Here is a 16,528-nt window from a genome sequence, read left to right on the forward strand (position 1 = left end):
TTTGGATGTTTCAGAAGGCCACCAACACTGTGGGGTCCCAGAAGAAGGGCTCTGTCCCACTCTCATATCTCTAACCTTTCTATTTTCATGTGTCCAACTGACTTGCCACTCTCATAACTCATTCTCAGGTAAAACAGACTTCTCCAAAATGCAGAGGGGCCCTGTATCCAGGGTATCAGCATCCACAGAAGGAGTCCTCAACTAGTGGCTTGGGAAGAATATCAATGCCCCAGCTTCCTAGCAGACCAGGGTCTTAACTTTAAAACCCATACTCTTTCCAGGAAAACTGAGACCCAGGTGTCTAGAGTGGCCAATGGCCCCTTTATCGGTTGTCATTTCTCTGTTCAAATCAATTGTCTCTTGAATTCACCCATAGGCCCCTAACTTATTCTAGAGATCCCAACCCCCTGTATTGCCTCATTCATTTCCCAAACAAAGGCTACGCCCTGAGTATACCTAGCCGAAAAGGCTAGCTACTGTGCACAGACAGGTGCAGGGATGGATGCAGAGTTAATGCAGAGATCCAGCTTCATGGTGGCATACTGTCTGTGAACCACATATAGGGGTGCCCTGGAGTCCCATGACTCCTTTAGAATAAAACTCCAGCTCTTATGTTGATGCAAAGAACCTTCATTGTCCACACCCAAACATATCACCATTGCATGTATCCTTACCTGATTCTTGCTTGTCATGTTTCAGAACGGACCCAGCCTATCTCTGTCCACACACTTTCGAAGGCCACAGGATCCATCACTTATGGGATGACTCAGAGCCTCCCTCCCACCCTTTTCAAGACTGCATTTCTCACTTCATGTTGTGTTGCGGGACCTACCATTCTGGATTTTGCAGGAAATGTGAAATGGAAGAGAGAGATAGGCAGGCTTACATTTGCCACTTGGAAGCTATGTGAGCTTAAGAAATATCCATCTCTGTTCCTTCATTTGTAGAAGGGGGTTATTAACAGCCTGATTCAGAGGGTTATTCTTAAGGTGCCTAAGCTCATGTAGCAGGTGCCCGATATCAACTCCATGATATGTGCTGTAAGTTTGCATGTGTCCTCTAGCCAAACCACAAACTTACCATAGCTCTTAACATGTTCTTGACACAATAAGTAGTAACTAAAAAGAAAACGACAAGAAGCAGTCAATAGCTTCAGTAAGTCCAGATTTCCAAATATAGCTATGAACTCAAGTGTGTACAGATTGGTTTAAATCAGAATGGAAGCCACATAGGGTTATCTGTTTGAATTCTTAGTCACCAGGGAGTGGAACTCTTTGAAAGGATGTGTGGCCTTGTTGGAGGAAATGTGCCACTGGGCTGAGCTTTGAGGTTTCCAAAGCCTAACGCTGGTTTAATGGCTCTCTTCTTACTGCCTGAAGATCTGTTTGTAGAACTCTCAGCTACTTCTCCAACACTATGACCACCTATGTGCTACCATGCTTCCCAACATGATGGTAATGGTCTAATCTCTGAAACTATAAGAAGGCCCCAATTAGATGCTTTCCTACATAAGAGTTGACTCTTCATAGCAATAGAAGAGTGACTAAGACACAGACTCAGAATAGTAGGGAAGCAAAAAAGACTAAGATAAGAGAGTAGTCAGCTGCAGGGAAAGCCTGCTTAGAAAACATAGTCCTCTGCCACTAACCTAGGATATAGGATGATTAGTTTCAGCTGTGGAGAATCTATACACATCTTCAAGAAGCTTTTAAGCATGAAAAACAATATTTGAAGAAGAAAACAAAATAAACAAGACAATACTGAACATTTTAAGTAACGCATTTCTGCATCTGACATCAACCCACAAGCTGGATCTGATGACCTTGGTCCTCTCTCTTTCAGAAGAGTGAGTCCTAAATGTAACTTAAAGTTAAATCTCCACAATTTGGAACAGCATCCCTTAAGCCAGGACAAGGAACAATAGACAGAGCCTTTGGACAATGTCCCCTAAAAAAAGGCCAAAAATAAAATTGTTGATAGTTAACAGATACAATATTGTGTTGGTACTTACCTAGTGCTAGGGTCTATTATACATATGACACTGTTTCTTTGGTCAAGAAAACTGTGGTAGTTGAAATGAGAATGTCAATTATGAGCTCATAGATTTTGATGTTTGGTCTCAAGGGAGTAGTACTATTTGAAAGGATCAGGAGGTGTGGCCTTGTTAGAGAAAATGTGTCATTGGAGGTGGACTTTTAGGTTTTCCAAAGCCTAAGCCAAACCCTGGTTCTTTCTCTTTTTTGCTGCCTGTAGATCTGGGTGTAGAACCCTCAGCTACTTCTCCAACATGTCTGCCTGCAAGCTAACACGTTCCTTGCCACAATGATAGACTAAATCCCTGGAACTGTAAGCCAGCCCCAATTAAATTCTTTCTTTTATAACAGTTGCCTTGGCTCTGGTGTCTCTTCACAGCAATAGGACACTAAGACAGATTATAATACATATTTATCCTATTAAATAGATAAGGATATCTAGATAAATATATTTATCCTAATGTATAGATAAGGGAAATGGTGCCAGGAGTAAAAGTGAGCATTACCTGAAGTCACCACAGGCAGCACAGACTAAGGCCAAAATTAAAATTTAGATCTTCATAATCTGCAGTCCCTAATCTTCACTCAACCATTATACCCCAGTTAGACCCACCTGATGATCCACACATACCTCTCATTTTCTGGAGACACTCTCCATGGTGAAATGTTCTGAGCACTTGGTAGGATATGAAATGGGCTTGGACAACACATTTAATAATCACCAATGTGTGAATATTAGAATGCAGCTGAGTAACTCTGATTTAGGACAGCCATGTCCTTTAGCCAAGCAAAATACCACGAAATGGAAGACACCAGCAAGCTCAGAAACAGGTAGGAGGAATGAGAACATTTATGAGCAGTGGCCTGGAACAGGTAGGCACAGGATGGGCTGTCAACTGAGTGAAACCTCAATTACAGAGTAATCTAACATATAGCCAGTACATTATCACAACTCAATAAACAGCTCTTCAGAATTAAGTAATTCCAATTTGCTTTCATTGCAGACTGAGTTGCCTAGCGAATGCTGATACTACCTACAGCTAAGAAGAGGCTGCATCTTCCAAGGCCCTGATTTTCACTCTGCTAGGATGCCGGTGAGCCAGGCAACATGAGGGCATGCTAGCTTGCAGAGGGACAGGGACTCAGCCTGGACTTGCTCTGCTCATCTCAGTGTGAACACTTGTCATGGAAGCCATTGCACAGGCCTTCCTCCAGCCCTGGCACCTCAGGTATTAGGGGGCTCTTGGTCATAGAGAGGTCACAGAGAGGTCACAGCTTGAATGAATGACATAAAGCATAAAAGGTGGCCCACGTGATGTTTGTGACAGCAGGGTCATCTAATAAACTTCTATGACTCATCAGCAAAAGGTGGACACTAGAGAGGACCCAGAGAACTCTGACCCAAGAGCATCTAATGCTGATGCTCCCTGGCTACATTTTAATACATTTTCCCTGTTTCCTTATGCTCAAGTATTACTACATGTACCTTAAATGATTTCTCCAAGGCAACAGGGGTACTGGGTAAGATGCTCAGTCCCACTCACTGAGTCCTTCATATCCTTACTGGTGGATGCCTACCTGATGTGTCATTCATTTGCTCATTTCTTAAGAGCATGAGTATCAGACAGCTCCAAGCACTTCTGCATTGATCATCTCATTTCTCCCCTACAACATCCTCCCAGGGTTAAAATCCTATATCCTTGTTTCCAGATGTATCTGCTTGAGAGGCTTACTTATATCGTGTTCCAAGTCACAGCGATGGATCAAGATAGGCCAGGGTTTCCAAGTGAGGCATCTTGACTCAGGCATTACTGTGTGTGTGGAAAAAAGCCACAGCTGGGTGTTCATGCCTGATTCCTCAGTCCATTTGTGTGATGAACAAAATCTGTCACCACTTAAGAGGAGGGATGACAATGTGGACCACTGCTCCAACAGCAAGTGGCCCTGGAGACTTGGTTTCTATTGTTTTTCAGATAGTTTTCCTTTCCTTGATAAAGGGATGACTATTATTTTTCTTTCCATTTTGAATTCAAACATTTCAGTATGGAAGCATGTAGGCCACTGGCTCATCCAAAGCTAAGGAATTTAGTGTGGGGGTAGCCTTCTTCCTAAGAGCCTGTCCTCAAATGGTCTATCCTCTGCCTTCAAGTGGTCACTGGACATACACTGCAGGCTGACTGGTTTCCTCCAGGTATTTTTGAATGACCCTGTCTCTCATTTCTTATGTGTATTGTGGAAAGGACATATCTCTGCCTTCTCCCCTGCTATCTGCACCCCTGTGGCACTGATTATAACATTGTGATACCAGGAGACAATAAGGGTACAATTCCCAGGCCCTCTACTATAGCTAAAGTAGTACACTTCAGACTCAGATCTAACCTCAGCTTTCCCCTTAGGACGACCCTCAGCTCCTCAACCCTGCTGGGCTAGCTTTTCCAGTTACAAATGAAGTTTAAATAGAACCATGGTGCATACCTGCAATTAAGATAAAATGAGATGGCATATGTGAGGGGACTCTCCTGGATTCACGGGACCAAGCAAATGGCTTATCACCCGCTCAACATTAAAATGTGCGGGAAAGGGGCACTAAAAACATGTAAAATCCTATTCCCCCACCCCCAATTGGATGAATTTCATCTAGGTGTCATTAAATGAGGTCAGATTACAGAAAGTACCAATGCACCATTGTCTTCTGTGGAGAAGCCACAGAGCCTCCCAGCACATCTCTCAAAGGTGAGAGCACGGAGAGGGAGTTATGGAGAAGCAATAGCTTCTGGGTCATATTGACATCCTTGGCTAATACATCTGGGACCAGAGCTCATACTGGCCCCTTTGACTTAACTAAGCTTCAGTTGACACAGTCAACAAAGTACAGAGCACTGTTCCCATGGCCACCCCTCCAAGCCTAGGCAGCCTTGCTTCAGCAAAACCCCTGCCCCAGCAGTCTGTGGATTATCACTCCCCACACCTCTTCTCCCTAGAAGACTCAGGGAAAGAACAGAGCAAGTATTCTTCTGGCCCCATTTTTCTGTTAGAACAAACAGTTGGGGGTGCAGCAGTGACTCCTATAGTCTGTCCTGCCCCCTCACCCCCCACTTGGTGCCAGGCAGGTACATACAGGGTGGCTGTAAGACGGTAGGGAATGTAAGAGAATGGAGCATTCCACTGCGGGACTCCCATAGCAGGGTGGGAAATCAACCATGAAAAAGTGCAGTGAGTGTTCCTGGGGACCGCTCTGGAAATGACACATTTATGGAGTATTTGAAAGGCCTACAAAGGTCACTGTGTCACACGAATCAATCTCATGGGACTGGGGGCTTGGAGGTGTGGGACAAAGATCTGAGCCTAATGCTATCAAAGTGGTGGTTTCTTTTATACATTAATGGCACTTCATGTGAATGAATTTTAAGGTGCTTTTTGGGGTATTATATCGTTCATGACCACCTTATTTGTTGACCTTCAGCTTAAAGGTTCTTCACATTCTGGTGATGAAATAAATGCCTGCTGAAACCAATAATTCACTCTCATATCAATCAGGCCACAGAAATCTTAAGGTTGAGACTCATGAATGGACAGGGCCATGCAGATGAAAGGAGTCAAACATTAGCAAGTTCTGGGGTCTGGTGAGCACCCTGGGGTCCAGTGAGCACTGAACCCATACTAGGGATAACCCTTGAATGGGAACAACTCAAGGAGTCCAGATATCACTCTCCCTTTCCCAGAGCTCAGGCCCAAAAGGGAGACAAACGAAGCATAAGCAGAGGAAAGTGGCTCTTGTGAAGTGTGATACGAGCTATGTAGGTGCATTGTTTACTCTCCTCATTTCTGTGCTGTGATAAGATGCCCAGTCAAAATCATCGTGAAAGAGGGTTTAGTTTGGATCCAGAGTGAGGTCCATCATGGTAGGTAGTCATGGCAGCAGCGACTTGAGGCAGCCTTGCATTTCATCTAGTCATGAAGCAGAGGGAGATGAATGCTGGGACTCACTTTCTCCTTCTTATCCACTCCAAGACCTCAGGGAATGTGACAATGCTGCCTTCGGTTAACATAACTTCTCCATGTTGATTCAATATAGACAATGCCTCACAGGTGCATCCTAAGGCAACTCCTGATAGGCACAGCAAGAGGCTTATCTCATAGACGATTCTAGATCCTGTCAAACTGACAATCAATATTAACCAATTGCAGCAGGAAAGAAGACAAGGTGATGCAAGTGACATTACATCATCTTCCACTTGGGTATTCACCTAGAGTCAAGACAGGTCAGAAGAGAGGGTCCAGGGGTCCAGACAGGGATCTCCATTTTGGTCCCATTAAAGCCACCAGTCACTCAGACCAAGCAAAGAGGATGCAAAGTTTTTACAGCAACCCATGCTCAAACAAAAACAAGGAAACAGGAACAGCAGAAACTCAGAGCCTTCTGAGAATTGAGCAATTTTTTTCTCCCTTCAAACACAGCAGGTATTATTCTACAGCTGGCATAATATGAACGGGTTCATTATTTCATTCACTAAATATTGCTATATTGAAATTTTAATCAGCGAACATAAATGAATACATTCATACACTGTTGCCGCCTGTGTAAACCATCAAACCCTTCTTTGCAGAAGCAATCCTGCAATACAGAGAAGAAAAACACCATAAAGATGTTCATATGCTTTGGCTTACCAACTCAACTTCCCGAGAAATTGATCTAAGGAAAGAATCTGGTTCTGTATAATACAAAAGTGGGGGGACTGTGCAGAGACTGTAATTGTTGCACACTCAAGGGAAGAAATAACAAAACGGAAACACCTGGAAACGCCTAAACAACTATGAAGATGGAGATATTTGAAAAGAAGAAAATGTCATAGCATCAGTAATAGTGTCAGGTCTTGGAGCATCTCCTTGAGATGAATTCCAAGTTGGGCCTATGGTTTGTTTACAGACAGGAGCCTAGCATGGCTGTCCTCCAAGAGGCGCAACAAGCAGCTGGCTGAGAAAGATGCAGATACTTACATCCAACCATTGGACTGAAGTTGGGGGCCCCTGTGATTGAATTAAGGAAAGGTTGGAAGAAGCTGAGGAGGAAGGTTGACCCCATAGGAAGACCAGCAATCTCAACTAACCTGGACCCCTGAGATCTCTCAAGACACTGGGCCACCAACTAGGCAGCAGCATATACTAGCTGGTTTGAGGTCCCCAACACATAAACAGCAGAGGACTGCCTGGTGTGCCCTCAGTGGGAGAAGACATGCCTAACCCTCTAGAGAGACCTGAGGTACCACAGAGTGGGGAGGCCTTTGGGGGTGGGGTAGGGGTAAGGGGTGGGGACATCCTCTTGGAGACAGGGGGGTAAGAAGGAATGGGATGAGGAACTGTGAGAGGGTGGACCAGGAGGAGGGTAGTGACTAGACTGTTTAACAAAAAGTAATTAAAAAGAGAGAGAGAAATACATTGGATGGTATATGTATCAGTTACTTTTCTGTTGATGCGATAAACAGGTGACCAGAGGCAACTTAGGGAAGGAAAAGTTTACTCAGGCTTGAGATCATAGAAGGGGAGTCCCTAATGGTAGGGAGGCGTGTCAGCTGGCAGCCAGAGCAAGGAGATGAAAAATCACAACTTTTATTCACAAACACAAAGCAGGGAGAGCCAACTAGCAGTTGGATGAGGCTGAGGCCATGGCCTCTCAAAGCCTGTCCCCAGTGATGTACTTCTTCTAGCAAGGCTTTGCCTCCTAAAGGTTCCATGACCTTCTCAAACACTGCTAGAAACTTGCAGCCAAGTTTTCAAGGCAAACAGATACAAGAAAACTAATGAACACCGACTTAAGACCACCTGGGAGATAGGAGCATTAACTCAACAGTCTTTCTGAAATATTGTCTTTAGATGGAACTTTCAGTTAGAAACTCCTCACAAACATTTCAGTGGAACATCACTAACGCACAAAGGACACGTCTTTATCTTAATTTGAAAAATAAATAAAATAAAAGTCAAATTTGGAGGTTTCCCCTGTGGGTGTGTGTGTGTGTGTGTGTGTGTGTGTGTGTGTGTGTGTACGCGCGTGTGTGTATCTCCTGCATGGGAGGGTGTTGGGGAGATCAGTGATGGGAAGTCTGTCTTCTGCTATTGCAGGGAGAAGAAAGCAACAGGTAAGAGAAGAGGCTTGCTGTGTAAAAATAGAGTAAAGAAGGTCCTGTAACCAGCCACTCGGTGAACTTGTGGTACGCTGGTACTCACCTTTCACGATCAGCTCTGCATAGTTGGACACACCAGACCCACCATCTGAGCGGATCACACAGCGATACTTGGAGACACTGCGTTGAGAGGTGTCTGCCACGCTCACTGTGGCTGAGAAGCGTCTATGGTTGACCACCCGCGTGACCATGAGGGCCGTGTCTCTGCCATTCCATTGCTGAGGACAGGAAGGGAAGGGGAGAAGACATCTTAGCATCATTGGCTTTCTGACAACTGTCAACATAGACCCCATGACCCTTGCATGCTCCTGGGCCCAGGACTTTCTTGAAATAGATTGACAGTTTCTATCTAGGCTGAACTATGGTTCTGACTCAAAATATAAATCAATCAATCAATCAAATCAATCAATCAATCAAAGTCACTGAGTGCACGAGTACATGTCTGTCAGCCCAGCACTCTAGAAGCTGAGACAGGAGGCTTACAAGACTGAGACCAGCCTGCATAATAAGACCTCTTCTCGAAATATATAAAGGATGGAAGGGGAGATGATTAGAGAGGAGGGATGCCCTGACTGGGAGGAGCTGGAACAAATGCTCCTCCTAATCCCCCCAGCTCTTTGCTCAGCACTCATTTGGAGTTACATTCATCCATTTAACCTTCCTCCCTCCTACTTTCCCTCATCTCATGAGCAGAGTCCACAGTATTTTCCCCAGGACAGACTGCAACACATTAACAAATCCCAGCCCATGCAGAGCACGAGCAACCAGCCTGGCTTTGATCTCCTCAGCTGGTAATTGATATCTTACCCACCCGTAGACTGTGAGCCCACCTGCACCAGGCTGTCACACTATAGATAGGGGATTCCCTACCTTCCCTCTCTGCCACATGTTCTTTCCTCTGCCTGGAATGTTCTATGTGCCTGGGAACAACAACCCCCTCCCCTGAAAATCTATGCTCAACTCAACCCCATCTCCAGGAAATTCACTCAAAGCCAGCTATGCTGCTCTGTGTTGTGCAAACATTCCACACATCCTGGCCCATGACTGTTCCCCACTTGAGACTTTGGGTCCCCAAGAGACAAGACCCCATTCACTTCCTGTATGGCAAATACACACAGGTGTTTGTCTTCAGCAACTGGAGTTTTAAATGTGATGGTTAGGGATAAATAGATTCTTTCACAGTAGCAAGCTATAATAACTGGTAAGGCATGCATGTGGGTGCATTTTGAGTGGATATTTACTAAGCACCTAGTATGTGGCAGACCCTGAGCTGGGTGCTTTTACATAATTCTCCATTTTAATCTTCATAGCCTTGTTGAGGTGTGTGTTATTGCTGCTCTTCTCGGAAGAATCAAATGTCATAGAGGTTAAATAAATACGTAGAGCAAACACATCCCTCATCTGGGCTTTCCAGCATCAAGTCAAACACTTTCTCCTAAGACTTTATCTCCATTGCCTGCCTTAATGTAATTTTTATCTCTAAGGTGAAATGGAGGGTTTTAATTGTCTGCTTGGATTTAGAGAAACCTGGCAATTTTTGATTCCCAGGCCCCAAGTCGTTCCACATGTGTTCTCTGTTGTTTCTTCTGTGAAGTAAATAATTTCTCCATATCCATAACCCATTTTTTTCTGTCATTTTTCCAACCTGTCTCCCGTTGGGGACATATTAGGATGGGGACACAGCAACAGGCAGAGCCAGCCACCAGATCAGCTAGCTACATGGCACCTTATGAGGCAACTGAGGACTGCCAATGCCACAAGTATACAGTGGCAGGGAACAAAGTCACCGAAGCTCCCACCAGTGGGAGGGACCTGCTTCAAACTAGTCTGGAGACTCAAAGGGGACCTTTTCTTTCATTCTGTTGTTTTAATATCCTTAAGATATTTTGCCTCAAACATGTATCACCACTACACTTGCAAATACTAATGTGTATGTCACTTTCAAAGTCAGGACAGCAAGAGAGGTGGCTGTAGCCTCCCTTCTATACCATAAATGACCCAGCATGACCAGAATAAAGCCATGCAAGGATCAGAAGGCACTGGGAACTATAGCTGCCAACCACCTGTACATGCTTTGGGGCATCCTTGCAAGAGATGATACAGCTTAGGTCCAGGTATGAGAAGCTACCCAACATGCACACACACACACACACACACACACACACACACACACCTTTTACATTAGTGTGATAAGGATGTAGAGAAGATTCTGGTAAATATGAGAATTGAATCCTGATTTGAAAAGGTGCTGAATGAACCTCAGATGATACAAAGTTACCCAAGGGGTCTATTTTCTCCATTCCTTAGCAAGGCAGTGCAAGAATGCTTTAGTAATGAACATAAGTCTGTGATGAATGATGAGATAATGTCCAGCCTGATTTATTTATAACATGTTCATCTCTTTTCCTCTCCTACCCTTCTCTTTCCTTCCATACACAATGGATTTGCCAAAAATCCACCACTGGTGGGGTCACTGCGAGGAATAAATGAGACAGCACACAAAACACTTAACACATAAAAGAACATTCTGGTGTCTGGTGTTACAAGAGTTTTGCAAATTAACCATGAAATTAGCAAAAAAAAAAAAATGCTGTCAGTAGAATATCTCCCAAAGATGCCCATACCTAATACCCAGAACCTGTGGATATATCTATATCTATATATCTATATCTATATCTATATCTATATCTATATCTATATCTATATCTATCTATCTATACACACACACATACCTTGCAAAAGAGGCTTAAAAGATGTGACACAGTGAAGAATGTTAAGGTTGGAATGTCATTTGGGGTTATCTACATAGGACTAATGAATCACAGGTTCTCATGTTGGAGTGGGGGTTGGAGGGTATTAAAGGTGAGTGAGAATCAGAGAAGGGGGTATAGATGGAAGGGAAGGTCAGAGGAAGGCATTCACTCACTTTCTTCAGAAGGAGGGATTCAGAGCTAAAGCAGAGGTCCTGGGTAACATTATAACAGGAAGGGAACAGAGTCTCTCCAGACCCTTATAAGCATGTCCAACATTATCATTGTAAATTTTGGCTACTCCTCCAGAGGACTTGGCTTTAATTCCCAGCACCCACACAGCAGATCATAACCATCTGTAACTCCAGTTATAGGTCATCCACTGCCCTCTTCTGGCCTCCTCAGGCACTGCATGCCCATAATACAAAAACAATGTATATGAAGGCAAAATCCTCATACACTTGAAATAAAAATACATTTTTTTTTTGAAATAAAAAAAGAGGACCATGCAACCAAATACAAAAACAATTGCAAAATTCTCACAACTTTTCCATTTACAATTTTCTGGTGGGCTGCATGCATAGCTATCCTTGGTCACATGCAATCTATGAGTCACAGGCTGGGCACACCCTCAAGCAGCACAGCCTACCAACACCTCAATGCTATATGCAGAACTCACTGAACCTCCTTTTTTGACTGCTCATCTCTATGATGGCAGAAGAAATAAATTTGTTCTGAGTAGTTAGGTTTGTAGATTTTATTTCAGTGGCGATAGGAAACTAATACTAAGGGAAAGGGCTGGTTAAGTGCAGAAGCTGCATTGTGCGCATTTACATTTTATCTTGGTGGCGCCTCCCGTATTATTTACTTATCTTCTTAATGATGTCAGATTCTGGCAGAACTGAAGAGGATTAAGTGCCTTCCCTGAACTGTTCACTTTTTTTCCCCCTTCTGTTCAGCTCCTGAACCAAGAACCTTTCTCCCACTGAAGGATAGAAAATTGCAGGTTGTCTTATAAAATCTCGGGCAAACAGGCCATTTGATAATCACACTTGTCATATTGGGAGCAGGTAACAGCGGGGCAGGGACGTGCAGGAGGGCCCAGAGTCCAGGCAGAAATAGTACAGTGATGGACCGTGGGCAAGGAGAACTGGAGGTTAAATTCAGAGATGAGCTCTGATGGGCAGAGCATGTTAGTGTGACTGGCTCAAACAAGGCAGGGAAGGGCACATGAAGGCTGAAGGTCAAGACAGACAAGCAAGAACTAGGACTCCAGAGGAAGAAATCACAGAAGTACTACAAGCCCAGGGCATTGATGCTGCAATGAGAAGAGACCTGGGTGTCTTGAGTGCTATGGCCACGTGGAGAAGGGTTTCAAAGTCAGTGACTGTGTAAGAATCACATGTCACAGTTACTGTTGCAGCCCCAGGTAAATTCCAAATGGACAATGTAAAGGAGATAACACAAGGGAATTTGGTTAAACAAGGAAGAAAAAAAAAAAAACTAGAAATCTAGGTCCACGGGTTTGATTGATACAGGGAACATCTTACTTTCATTTCCTTTGCTGTGACGAAATATCTTGACATAAAGCAACATAGAGAAGGGAGTTATCTGGCTCATAACTCTGTATTAAATCCATCATATCAGGGAGTCATGGGGCAGAAGCTTAAAGCAGCCAGTCACGTCCACAGTCAAGAGCAGGAAGAAACAAACACATATGCGTTTATCATTGAACTGAATTTTTCTATTCTTCTGCAGACCAGGGTACAAAACAGGGAATGGTGCCTCCCACATTTAGACTGGGTCCTCATTAGGCAATCAAAACAATTCTGCACAGACATGCTCATGGACCAATACCTCAGAAAGTCCTTCATTGAGATTCTAGGTAATGGCATGAATACTGGGCACTGCACATGGCACCAAGCCATGTTGGATTGACCATACCATGTCTGATACAATGTTGTTCAAGTAGTTGACTTAAGGGCTGTATTTTTGTTTTGTTTTAATTATTAAATCCAACAATTTCTGAAATAGCCCTAAACATGCTTCTGCCATTTTTGTACTATATATTTATATAATGCAGAGTTCTTATTGGCAATTATAAAATTAAAATATTGGTCAATTCTGAAAAATATTGAAGAGGCTCCCCATGCTGGAGTATTATATATTCAGCCAACATTTAATTCTTTATGCAAAAATTAGTAAGCATATCCATTTGATTAGTACTCAGATTTGCTTTCATCTTCAGTATAAAATTATATATGTGCCAAGCATTTAAAATATTTCCCAATTTTTTTAAAGGTTTTTCGAGACAGGGTTTCTCTGCGTAGTCCTGGCTGTCCTGGAACTCACTCTGTAGACCAGGCTGGCCTTGAACTCAGAAATCCGCCTGCCTCTGCCTCCCAAGTGCTGGGATTAAAGGCGTGTGCCACCACTGCCTTTAAATATTTAAAATATTTAAAATATTTAAAATATTCCCTTATAATTTCTTGCCAGTGAATGTTTGTTTTTGTTTTTTTTGTGTGTGTGCCTGACTTATATATCCTATACACCAAGAGAAAATGTTCTCAGATTTAAAAGATGTCACTACTGAAAAGAGAAATCCTTGCCTTTAAAAAAAAAAAGTGTTACCCAGGGGCCAACACTTGAACTTGTGGCCAGTTTGTAAGTTATAGCAAGATGAGGAAACAGCATTGGCTGAAGGAGACCTAGAGGCAGTTTGCTTGGACAGACTCAGGGAATAAGAAATTTAGCTTCTCAAGATGCTATAATAAGGACAGTAAAAGAAAGCATCCATGGTACCTGGCACTTTCCCATCTCTACCTTCTCCTACAGTAAAGTACACACAATGCCCCTGAATTCCAATACGCATTGCTTTGAAATCTGCAAGTACTTAGATTTTGAATATTTAAATATGCTTCCATGAGCAGAGTTTCTGTTTGTCGGTTTGTTTGTTTGTTTGTTTGTTTTAATGGGAACTGACCATGGAGGAATACTGATTACACAGAAAGTTCCAACATTCTACAATAAAACACTGTTTCCTAATATAACACACACACACACGCATACACACAAATTGCATGACTGAATTGGATAAATATTTTGTTCAATGTAGGATTAATGTGAGCTTTGAAGTAGAAGTCAAGCTACTATGTTAATGTTTTTAAGATCTTAAAGCCATCTCATCTACTGCTCAGGCTGGCCTCTTAACATTACATAGCCCCACCTGGTCTCTACCTCATGAGGCTGCTACCCTGGTGTCCCTGGAATACAGTTATGTTACCACACCTGGTTCTGACTGGCATCTTTGAGGGCTTCTTTTTTACTCAGCACTGTGTTCACTGGCTAGCTAGGGATTATTACTTCATCCTTTTTAAATCCCTGGGAAAGTCCTCAAAGGGTGGTCCCTGGGCTGGCCACCTCAGTAGCTCTGGGGAACTTGTTAGCAGTGTAAGACTGTAGGAGACCTGCAGCTCATAGCCATTTTGTGGATGCTGTTTTATTGCTGCTTGGACTCTGAGTTTTCTCTTCTTTCCCTATTCTATTATTAATCACTCTGGAAATGTACTCATTATTTTACAAAACAGAAAACGAGAGACTGTGGGGTGTGAAAGGTATAATTTCTGCCCAGAGGAATATGCAGGCTGAGTAAAGATTCTAGCGAAACAACAAAAAGGCAAACACATAAACACGAAGTGGAGCGCCCAAATAGCCTACTTCACAGAGAAAAAATAGGGTGGGCGTGGAAAGAGGCCTGCTCTTAGAATAGCCTACGACAGTGCTTCTCGAGGTGGATGCTCAGGCCTGCTTACAGTGCCATCCTCTGTGAACTGGAAATGTGGACTCTCTGGCCCTGCCTTAGGCCTCATCAGCTGGGAACTCAGCTCAACCCTAAACAATCATGTTATTTTTACCTGAGCGAACCGATGCTTGATAAAGTATTCCATGAGTCACAATAATTATTAGTCCTAATTTTAAGCAGGTGTGATAGTGAGCATCTCTGTCCCCAACGCTTAGAAGGTAGACACAAGAAAGCAGAAAGTTTGAGGCTAGCCTGGGCTATATAGTGAGACACTGTCTCTAATATTTTTGAAACTACCTTAGAGTAAAGCTGGAGGGGAAGTCAAGAAATACAGCTTTGAGTAGAGACCTTATTAAAATTGCATATTGGGATTGTCTAGTTTGGTGGGAAGGCCTGGCGTCCATCATTTTTAGCAAGTTCCCAGGTATACTGGAGCTGGGCTGTGAGCCCCAGCAGAGCACAATTTTATGTGACTTTCCTGAGGGAGGAGCTGCACCTCCTCAGTAATCTATTCCAGGAACAGGCCATTCACCACCCATACCTGTTTGCTATCCAGCGGGTAACAGGCACAGACAGACTCAATGGCTCTGTAATGGAAACAGACCTTGCAAATTCCAGACACTTTTGTTTGTTTGAAAAGCACCTCATTTCATCTTGCAGGAAATGACTGCTCTGTGGAAGGCAAACCAGTCTAGTCAGAAACACACATGTAAGAAGGAGTATGGTATATACATATACAGGTGTCACAGTATCAAGGTATAGCAGCTGATAAACAAGCAGGCAGAGGAGGTTTTCTGAACCCGAATCCATCAGTCTAGACCCAAGGTTCTCAATTTTCAGTGTCCATCAGGACCACATACAAGGTGATTCCAGAGGCCTGGGGTGGAGATGGATAATTCTCATCTCTAACAGCTTCCCACATGATGCCATGATGTCAATGCCACTGACCTTGGTCTAGGGCTCCACAACTTAAAATATCTCATCCTTAGTCCTTCAGGGTAAAGCAAGTAGGCAAATAACATCCTAGAATACACGAATTAAAAGCTGCCTTGTATCTAGGACCAGTCCCTGGGGCTGAGCATTTTGTTTGCACCAAAGGCATCCATCCTTAGAAGAAGACTAAACCCAGTCCAGGATAATGTGCACAGCCACATCCTGACCTCGGGATGACTCCGTTCTGCTTACGGAAGTTTACCACACATTCTTTCTGCTTATCAAGGTAAATGGAGCTGCATCTGGTTAGAGAGGCGCATATATTCTAGATCATCCAAGGATGGGACACATGCCCTGAACAGAACAAAGGGATCTTACAGCCTAACCAGCCTTCTGCTCAGCCTCACATTTACCAGTGTCTCTCTAAGAGTAACAGTTGCCCGTGAAATAAATGTTTCTCTCTCTCTCTCTCTCTCTCTCTCTCTCTCTCTCTCTCTCTCTATTCTATATTTATCTATCATCTATCTATCTGTAATATATATGTGTATGTATATATAAATATACATAAATATATTATCTACCTGTCATGTATCTATCATCTATTTAATCTATCATCTATCTATCTACCATTCATCTGTCTACCTATCTGTCTATCATCTACCTGTCTATCTATCTTACTCTTGCTCTACCCTGTAAAAGCAGCTTACATTCAACTTCCTCTGGGCCTGCCTTGTTTCATGTGGGTAAGCCAGCTCCATTGTAGAACGCAGCCTAGATATATTTACACTTTGGTATCCTTGTCCCCAGTATATGCACATACCTTTCCAATAT

The 16,528-nt window shown here is 43.3% G+C and overlaps 1 protein-coding gene across 12 annotated transcripts in view; it reads right to left on the reverse strand.

The window, feature by feature from the left end:
- The window catches only part of Ptprt (protein tyrosine phosphatase receptor type T), a 1,076,931-nt gene that overhangs the window by 659,551 nt on the left and 400,852 nt on the right, over positions 1 to 16,528 (reverse strand). For all 12 annotated transcript variants that reach the window (XM_076930177.1, XM_076930174.1, XM_034495571.2 and 9 more), the window contains exon 6: positions 8,256 to 8,430. In XM_076930177.1, the coding sequence (XP_076786292.1) occupies positions 8,256 to 8,430 (175 nt within the window). The remainder of the gene's footprint in view (positions 1 to 8,255; positions 8,431 to 16,528) is intronic.

This window comes from Arvicanthis niloticus, chromosome 2, assembly GCF_011762505.2.
Source record: "Arvicanthis niloticus isolate mArvNil1 chromosome 2, mArvNil1.pat.X, whole genome shotgun sequence".
NCBI lineage: Eukaryota > Metazoa > Chordata > Mammalia > Rodentia > Muridae > Arvicanthis > Arvicanthis niloticus.